Source organism: Amia ocellicauda, chromosome 22, assembly GCF_036373705.1.
Source record: "Amia ocellicauda isolate fAmiCal2 chromosome 22, fAmiCal2.hap1, whole genome shotgun sequence".
Taxonomy (NCBI): domain Eukaryota; kingdom Metazoa; phylum Chordata; class Actinopteri; order Amiiformes; family Amiidae; genus Amia; species Amia ocellicauda.
Window position 1 is genome coordinate 10,100,665 of NC_089871.1, and position 10,089 is coordinate 10,110,753.

The following is a 10,089-nucleotide window of genomic DNA, read 5'->3' on the forward strand; positions in this document are numbered from 1 at the left end:
TGCGTTTGACAATGCAAACATTTTTGGACTCTCATTCTCTGTAGATAATTGGTGCATTGATGTGACGGACAGCGTGTTTGATTGACGCGGCGATTGATTGGCTGTCTGTGATTGGTTGACAGGTGATGCGCTGTGATTCCCTGAAAGCCAAGGAAGCAGATGGCTCCGACTCTGCCCCCTTCTCTCCCTCCAGTCCCCGGGAGAAGTGGCTCCGGCGCCGCACTCACGTCAAACTGCGGGTGAGAGCGCCCGGCTAATTCCACACACTGTACTTTCACATACACAAGAGTCAGGGCTCCTTATTCCTCACTGAACCCTCTCTCCACCGGTCTGTTCTGCACAAATTCTCCATGGGACTATATCTGCATTAATTTGATAGTCCTTCAAGTATCATTCAATTATGTAACATTATATTCTGAGTACAGTTTGAGTAGAGTGTTCTGTTGCTCTGAGTTTCATGGTACAGCCAGGGCTCCTCCTTCCATGCTTTTTCACGCAGGAAAAAAAAAAAAAAAGCAGCATTTAATGAGTCATTTCCTGATGCTACCCTAATTCTCTGCTCACAGTGCATCGTTTTAATTTTATAAATATAAATATCTCCTACACCTGCGTCACACCAGACACTTCATGATGTCCGAGTCCAGGATACCAGAGCACAGATGTGTTCTAGTGTCTACTTTGTTTTGTGCTTGGCGTTGTGTTGTTGTCCTACTATTATCTCTGTGTCGAAGGCAGCCCGCCTGATCCAGAACTGTTCTGTGTCAGTCCTCCGAGAGCTGTTCTCCCACACAGCCTCTCCCATCAGGCCCCACTAATCTGTCACCGCTGTCAACGGCAGGGCAAGCTTGTGCTGTTTCAGCGCTGGTGGGCTCATCACTTCGATTTTCATTAGCTTTAATCAATACAAGCATCCCCGCAGATCAGCAAAGATTCTCAATTGGCTCGATTGAAGCAATTAATCAGGGCAATCAAGAACATTAGGGTTTAGATGGAAAAACAAAAACAAATTGGAAGCCTGGCCACACTTTGGATGACTTTGGACTTCACAGCCCTACCCTGTGCAGCTTGTGTTAAAATCCAGGTTCTGTTTTTGTATTAAATCCATGTTCTGTGTTTGTATTCGCCTCATATTTATAACCAAACCAGTGACCAAATTAGACGCTACAGGGTTCTTTTGTCTGCTAAATAAATTAAAAAATATTCTCTGACTACACATTCATATCAGCATGTTTTTCATAATCACATAAGCCATAACTGAGTTTTTTTTTTTTTTTTAAAGGAATTTGGTTTGAACAGCCTGCAAACCTCTAAAAGGTGCAAACAAGAGCAGATTCACCCTGGAAACGCATTGTATAACTGACATAGACAGGGTACATATTTACTGAATGCTCATAAAAATATATATATATGACAGTCCAGGCTGAAACATAACCCAGCTGGCAGGAGGTTAACGATACACGTCACATGGTAAAATGCTGCGAAAGCTCGGAAAGCATTAATCCTTCGATTGCTTTAATTTCCCATTAAAATCCTCCTGCATCAGCAAAGATTTAGGGATTTATATTCTGCAGGCTCAGAGATATCGAGTGCCCATTGACTAGGTATTTATGAGAAGGCTGCAGATTTACTATGGGAAGTGGATGGTGAAAGGGCTCCCTCTGGTGGGAGGCATCCAACAACACTATTGTACTGCACAAGAGTTCTGTATTATGGAAAGGCAAAAGGCAAAATCATTGCTTGGAGTGGTATCTGCAATATGAATTCTTAATAAACATTGAAAACACTTATCCATAATCATTACATTGTAAGCTTTTCAAGGGCTGAAACAGATATAACTTTCTACGCTTTATACCAGTCGTAAAAAAAAAACCACCACATTACTTTTTTTTATTAGGTGGATTATCAGAGTAATTACATCACCACTTTTGCTGAAAACTGGAGTTGAATACAAGCAGGTAGATTTAAATTGTCAGAGCTACACTGCACCAAGGAGTCAAGTGTTTATTCCAAGCAGAATCGCTATAATTAAATTCTGTGCTTGACATTTGAGCGCGATTCCCAGTCTGGGGAAAAAAAAAATACAACCAAAAATAAATCTAACGGAACAAAAACAACAATAGAACAACAGACTTTTGGTTGACCTTTCCTCCTGCAGAATGTCACTGCCAATCACCGAGTCAGTGACATCATCGCCACGGAGGACGGCCCCCAGACCCTGGTTGGCCGGTTTATGTATGGACCTCTGGACATGGTGACGCTCACCGGAGAAAAGGTAAGGCTGCGGCAACTTAACCTCGACTGTACTGCTTGTGTTAAGTGCAGCATGTGGGGGGTGGGCGTCCACAGAAATTGAGCAATTACTGTCGTAGTTACTCTAATAAGCTCTTTGATTCAGCTGGCATCTTCCACTTTCGAATCGTAAAGCATTGTAGTGTGACTGGCACAGGCACAACTTGTGCGTAAGCAGGAACATCTGATTGCATTAAGGGTTAATCCGATTAGGATTGGAGTGTATGAGAAAACCCAAATACATCCGGCGATGCAGTGGGGCTACCACATCAAACCAGAGGAGCTTTTCCAGATCAGCAGGCACATGCGCACCCAGGAACACAAATGGAAATTGGGCTTCAAGGCATTCAAAACGGAAAACAGGAGACACTTCTTCACACAGAGAGTCACAATCTGAACAAACTCCCCAGCGATGTGGTTGAAGCTGAAAATTTGGGAACATTTAAAATCAGACTGGATAGGATCCTTGGATCACTCAGTTATTAATGGACACCAAACAAGCACGATGGTGCGAATGGCCTCCTCTAGTTTGTAAACTTTCTTATGTTTCTTTCTTATGTTTCAATAAATCACCCTGGAGTGTTTTTATAACTTACTGTCATATTTGCTTGCTGTCTCTCGGTCTCACTCCTCCTGGTTAGTGGGTCCTCCCTGATTGCCTCTCTACCTCTCTCTCTCCCTCTCTCTCTCTCTCTCTCTATCTCAGGTGGATATCTTCCTGATGAGTCAACCGGCATCAGGCCGCTGGGTGCACTTCGACACTGAGGTCACAAACAGCAACGGGCGCATCTGCTACACTGTGCCCGATGGCAAGCGGCTGGCTGTGGGCGTCTACCCCATCAAGATGGTCGTCAAGTGAGCACCAACACACACACACACTCTCACACACTCACTTTCCGTTCTCTGTAAACTTCTGCGATTCAATAAAACTCTGGAATCGACAGAGACCAGGTCACAACGCACATCAGGATAAATACAGTGTAGGTAAAGAGTCCTACAGTCCTACGGCACAAATTATGTAGAAATGCTTATCCCACATTTATGGAAACAAGAAGCAAAACGTTTTCTGGAGCTTCCTCTAACACACTGGATTATCATAATTTTTGTATAGACCAGGCAGTAAACCCCACAGCCTGATTTTGCACGAGACACAAGTGAAGGACAGGTTTTCCTGTTAGCCCAGCCCTGCCCTCCCATCTGTCCTGTTTGCCCCGGGGATCTGACCAATCTACCCTGACCCCTTTCCCCCCCAGGGGCGACCAGACGAGCGCAGAGGCCTTCCTGACGGTGCTGCCGCGGGGGATGGAGTGTGTGGTGTTTAGCATCGACGGCTCCTTCGCCGCCAGCGTCTCCATCATGGGCAGCGACCCCAAAGTGCGCCCGGGGGCTGTGGATGTCGTCAGGTAGTTTGGGTGTTTGTTTTCTCTGTGTGTGTTTGCTTTCTGGTTGTGGTCAACTTCGAATCTGCAAAAAACAAAGGCCTGTATGTGGCCGAGAGAGGCCAGCCCCCGTGCAATGTAACGTAACGCCCACTACTGCCCCCTCTGCCCTCTCCGCGCAGGCACTGGCAGGACCTGGGCTACCTCATAATCTACATCACGGGCCGACCGGACATGCAGAAGCAGCGCGTGGTCTCCTGGCTCTCGCAGCACAACTTCCCCCAGGGCATGATCTTCTTCTCCGAGGGGCTGGTGCACGACCCCCTGCGCCAGAAGACCATCTTCCTGCGCAACCTGGTCCAAGAGGTAGGGCACTGCCACCCCAAGGCCTGGGCCCACCATCGCTCCAGCTCTCCCAGTCCTTGAGCAGTCCCGCTATTTTACCTCATTGACTCAAGCAACATCAACATGTCCACACCTGTTGTTTTAAGTGCCGTCTCTTTGTGTTTCAGTGTCACATCAAGATCAGTGCGGCCTACGGCTCCATGAAGGACATCTCGGTGTACAACATGCTGGGCCTTGGCCCGACACAGATCTATATTGTGGGCCGACCGTCCAAGAAATACCAGACCCAGTGCCAGGTGGGGGAATCCGTAGCTCCTGTTCTTCAAGCAAAGGCAGCTGTCAAAATCTATTTACACCTTGAGAGCTGCATGTCGCAAACACTAAACACGTGTGACCCAGCCTCTCTCTCTGATTCTCTCTCTTTGTGTCTCTTTCTCCATTGTCCCGCAGTTCCTGAGTGAGGGCTACGCCGCCCACCTGTCCACACTGGAGTTTGGACACCGTGCCCGGCCCAAGAAAGGCTCGGCCCGCATGGTCCTGCGCAAGGGCAGCTTCGGCCTGTCTGCGCAGCCCGACTTCCTGCGCAAACGCACACACCTGCGCCGCACCATGTCCGTGCAGCAGCCTGACCCGCCCCCCACTCCCAACCCCAAGCCTGAGCGTGCGCAGAGCCAGCCCGAGTCCGATAAGGACCACGAGCGGCAGCCTGGCAGTGGGCTGTGGGTGCGGGGGTCCATGCACCGCGGGGACACCACCCCCTGAGGGAAAAGGGCCACAGAGAGGTAACTCACCCGTCCCGTCATCTGTGCCTGAGACCTGAATGAGGGGGTCAAAAGCCCTCATCTATAGGCTGCTGTTGTTAGTTAGTTCTCTTCTGGAAGCCTATAGACGAGGGCTGTTGACTCCTATAAGTAATCAATCAGGCTAATGCTCGATTTGCACTCCAACAACATAAACTAGGCCTCTGTGATTTGATTTTGTCTTCCCCCTCATTCAATATTTTCCCTTCTTCGCAGTACATAGGAGGCAGCCTTTTTTAAACACTGTTTTTGCCCAAAGTGCTTCAATCAAGTTTTGATTTCCGCCGCAGGGGAAAATTGCTTCTAATTGTCGCCTCCAACTTGCACATCTGAGTTTCCACAAGTTCTTATTAAAAGCCGTATTTGGTACCCATCAAATTTCAATTGCTTTAATTGAATGTTAGAACACTGCCTCCCTGTTTTTGCTTAAGCAGATAATTTACATCAACAGTAATTTGTTTTTAGTACCTGCAGTCGCTCTGGAACCCTTGTACTTTCCTCTCCGAATCTTTTCATCAGGTTAAAATGACATACCCTAACTGCCACACTCACTGTGACAGTACAGTAGTGCTTTGTATTTCCCCAATGTGGTGTATCACAGACCCATTATTGATGATGAAGTACTGCCCAGGAGTAGTGTTTCCTAAAGGACAGAAAGAATATGCTCTTAGTTAAAAGCAACAAAGGGAGAGTGAGTCAATTCTGCTGCATCCCACTATAAATATTAATGCAGAAATGTGAGGTAATACAGCTATTATTAGCACACAACAATAGCGAGCGGCCTGCTTTGTGTCGTTCTTCTTGTCTCTGAGTTAATTTCCTGTTTACAGTGCAAAGAACTTCCAAAATTACCTTAGGGGTCATGGGGGTCTGATTGGACGGATGAAAATCGATTGCAGGAGCGAAAGAATAAATCACATTTATGGTGAGGTAAGAAAAAAGGATTTAAAAATGTTTTGTTTGTTTGTGTTTCCACAGGACCTGCATCTGAACTGAACGGTCTTCTGCCATAATTTGAACCCACCCCAAGAGAGTCATCACGAGTCTGTACAACTTGTAGAGACGTCCAAAAAAAATAAAAAGACAACTAAACGGCTTAGAAACAAGAAGCTTTCTCCAGCACTGTCATGTTCGTGTACTGGGAAGCAATGCTGATATCAAAAGCACTTTTTTTATTAAGCTTGGTAATACACAAGCAGGCTCCTGAACCACTGTATTAAAACTCCCACTGGCAAAAGACCGAAAGCACTGGAAGAGGCTGACATTTATTACCTAGACATATACTTATTTTTTAAGGGGAAAAAGCAGATTATGATTAGTCTAGATCCATTTACCATGCTCTCTATATCTGGGGCAAAAGGAATGTAAAAGATACAGTTTCAGTCTTGAATGGAAAAAACAAATCATCATAATCTTTTTGAAAAGTCCAGGACTATAATATTCCTATACATTATCATATTGAAACATGCAAACTGCACAGAAAATGCCTTGCCTGTCACATTGTCCTCTAGTGAGGATGAGTCACACAGCTCTTTACTTTTAAACAGCTGTTCGTGTTTCAGAGCAGAAGCGCAAATCCGTGCATCATCGTAAAGAAGGAGTTAAATGTTTATGAAACAGTTGGGAGTTGTTTCTTTTAGAAATCGTACAAAAGAACGAAGGGCATTAACTGTAGGGATCTATTATAGGAAAGCGTATCTGTCCAAAAGGGCTTTGATGAATTACAGTATCAGCTTGTAATGCCTTCAAGCAAGAATGAATGCAGTGCCAACCCCCCAAAAAAACAACACAACTTGGCACACATACAGTAAACCAAACAACGCATTGGAAGAGCTATTTCTTTAAGCTACGGATGAAAAATCTTCAGATTGTTGTTTTCTATTTATTGACAAGCCCAAGCAATATATTACTGATCCAACACAGTGCTGAGAGACAGTGCAGAGAGATGGCTTTCGCCTGGGAGGCTCCGGGAGTCCGCAGTGGGAAGCAGACTTCATGAACGTGACATCACAACTGCGGAGGCAAACAGTGGCCAATTCCAGCACAGGGGCGCTGAAGACAACACAGGCGATTGGCTGCGCTGTGAGGACGGTGTTGTAGTCTGGTTGATTTTAAGCCCCACGAGGGCAGATCGGAAACGGACCCACAGACCAGGACGGGACTGCCATCTGGCTAGTGGACCATTCCTCTTAATAAGAAATTGTGCTCCGGCACCTTCAGAGTGGGATATCTTATACTCCATCCTGTTCTACTCACTTATTTTTCTAACCGAAATAATCTTGTAAATATTTGCATATACTTAACAAGGTGTTTTTGAATAGTGCTGTTTTATCTGGAATCTGTTGTCAAATAGTTTTTTTTTGCCTTTAACTGGTGTTCTTGTCCAAGACGAGGGAGGAAAGTTGCAGTTAATATCCTTATTGCTTGACCAAAGTATTTTTGTTTCACGTCGATGAAAAAGTGCAATGTGTTTTCTAACTGTTCCTTTTTGTATTTATAATATTTAAATATATATATATATATATATATATATATATATATATATATATATATATATATACACACAAACTATATAGAAATATAAATATATTAACACAGACCTATACATATATTTATGTAAAATGTGCACAGCGCTGCTTCGATGAGGAAGACAAGTAAATAAAGACTACTGAATAAACAAGCCACAGTGATGTGATCCACAGACCTGTGGATTTAAAAAGTCAATTTACATTATATCAGATCAGAAAAAGATTTACATAAAAAGAGTTAATCTAAAAAAAAATCAACTAAATAAGTCCAAAAAGTTCCCAACAATTCCTAGGAGAATGTTAAATGCAGTGAGAAGTATCCAGACAAGCAAATTGAAGGCTACTGAATTCAATCAAGGGATGAGTCTATCAACTTCTCTCTTGCAGAGATGTTTGATGTCAAACTGGGGATGGGAAAAGCTCCCAGACTCCCCAACCAAAAGTGTTTTAATTGAGCTGTGCCTGCCGTTGTCCACAGCTGCCTAAACATTGTGTTCGGGACTTTCAGCTGCACTGCGTAGCTCAATCCTCAAAGCAAAAATGAATAGTGACATCACAGACACTGACAGCCCAATCCAGGCGATGCGATTCCCCACATCTCGATCCAGTGTTGCATGTTCGAGCCCGTTGTTGGTGGAATTTGTATTGTTTTATTATTTAAAAAAATATACACTTTTTTTAATAAGGAGGAGGAAACACCAGTAGTTTAAAGTTTAATTACATTTCAGCAATGGGGAGTGTTTTAATAAAATCCCCCTCCCCCCCGCTGCAGTAGTTCAGTGGTGTGTTTTTAACCACTTGTGACTTTTTTCTATTGTAACACAGCTGACAATTTGAACCCGTTTAATGTGAGCAGCGTCTGGCCAACTGTGTGATGTGTAATTATTTCCAGTTGCCTGTTTAAAACGATTGCATTTTGTGTGTATGTGTGTGTGTGTATGCTTGGGTGGGTGTGTGTGTGTGTGTGGTGAGGTGTTGACTTTGTATTCTTCTCTGTCGTGGTGTGACCAGAGGTGCGGGACGTGTTAATGAGCTGTACAGCTTAAAAAAAAAAAAAAAACGCAAAGCCACTTACTTACTCACATGCTTACTGAATTTAAAGAGCTTGTATGTATCACTGTACATTTCTCTGAACTTACACTTGAACATATCTTAAAAAAACTGCTTTGTGTGGAAACATTGTCAGGGAAACGGACAAGATGACTGACTTAAAAAATAATAAAAAAACTTTTCATCAGCTCTAGGAACCCAGATTATCCATATCTCACACTGGGCTTGTGCTAAAACTCAATACAAGAAAACAAATCCTCACGACAAATCTTTTCCCCAAAGTGCTATGTAAGGAGTTATGGATAATTAACCCTTCCCTCACTTTCCAAAGCCAAAGGTAGACCCTTAGAATTGCAAAATGGCGACAAAACCAAATTTAATTGGGTTCTCTGAGTTTGCAGTCTGTTAGTGATGCCGCCACAATCAAGGCTCAGTATTTCCATTTCAGCTCAGCCTTGACATTACACGAATAAGTCCCTATTTAAAAACGAGATTGAATTCTCATTTCTAAAGCCAACAACATCCTAGAATTGTCTATTGCCAATTAAAACCAATCAGATCTTCATTCTAAACTGGGAAACCGTCTCGGTGCAAACGAGCGTGAAACTAACAGTTGAGCTCTGCATGAAGACTTCTGTCCTTGGCCTCCGTTAATCCCCACTGTCACAGGTATTACTGTGCCGTGAGGGGGAATCTTAATGATTCTGTGGTTCAATTGTGTGTGAATGTTGCATTACAGCCACCCAACTACTGACACCCCGGAGATGAGATAATAATTAAAACAAAACACACAAACCATTCCAGGACTAGCATTTTTACTAAGCTGGAAAAATTAAAATGGCAGCTGACTCTACTGCAAAGCCTGCTGCTACTCTTATTTAGTTTTCCTTTCTGGGTAAAAAATATATTCTTTAACAATTTCTGTACAGATTTGTATTTGTAGAGCTGGAACATGGTTTGTATAACATGGTGCAGATTTTAACTGTGAAAGTGGGGTTTTTAAAATCTTCCAGATTATCACTTCAATAAAAAAATATATATATACAAGAACAGAAAGGAGTTTTTTTTTCCCAGCCTGCTTTCTCATGCACATGTATTTTAGGATTCCCTACTCCTCATCCCTCTTGCAGCGGGTCACCCTGTGGGATCAAGGCATTTGGAGAATCAAGTTAAGATCTCATCTTCAAAGTGCTTTCCTTGAACTTAAAGGTAAGCATTTTCTTTTTTCTTATGTTTCAAATTGTTTTAGGTGATCTAGGTTAGTACAGTCAGTCTTCCAGGCTTTACGCATAGTGCAGTATGTGTTAGTCCTTACAGAATGGCATTTGATGATCTCTCTTAAGCTTCTTATATGGGCAGTGTTAGCTCTCTGCTTTAAGACTGTGACTTCCCACTGTCTTTAATGCTGAATTTGCATAGTTATCCATAGTTAGTAACATGACAGAAAACTCAGATTTTAAGAAATTATAAAGTTGACCATTTTTATTATGGTGCCACATCTTCATTTTCTCATATTTCATTTCTTCATATTTCCTCTTATGTCAATAAAAAAAGCATCAGGTAAAAAAAAGTTTTAAACATGCATTCAGAAAAACACGTTGGAGGCATCATGACCTAAATGTATTTTCGTACTTCACATGTAGACTAATGAGGACACAAGAACAATACTTCAGAAAGACAGCAAACAGTCCATATGGT

General features: G+C 43.2%; 1 protein-coding gene across 2 annotated transcripts in view; it reads left to right on the forward strand.

Moving 5' to 3' along the window:
* LOC136718512 (membrane-associated phosphatidylinositol transfer protein 3) overlaps nt 1-9,404 on the forward strand; it is a 78,639-nt gene extending 69,235 nt beyond the window's left edge. For both annotated transcript variants that reach the window (XM_066696267.1, XM_066696268.1), the window contains exons 13-20: nt 123-239; nt 2,156-2,272; nt 2,996-3,144; nt 3,543-3,692; nt 3,851-4,034; nt 4,181-4,309; nt 4,464-4,795; nt 5,792-9,404. In XM_066696267.1, the coding sequence (XP_066552364.1) occupies nt 123-239; nt 2,156-2,272; nt 2,996-3,144; nt 3,543-3,692; nt 3,851-4,034; nt 4,181-4,309; nt 4,464-4,775 (1,158 nt within the window). In that variant the 3' untranslated portion in view covers nt 4,776-4,795; nt 5,792-9,404. The remainder of the gene's footprint in view (nt 1-122; nt 240-2,155; nt 2,273-2,995; nt 3,145-3,542; nt 3,693-3,850; nt 4,035-4,180; nt 4,310-4,463; nt 4,796-5,791) is intronic.
* The last annotated feature ends 685 nt before the right edge of the window (nt 9,405-10,089 follow it).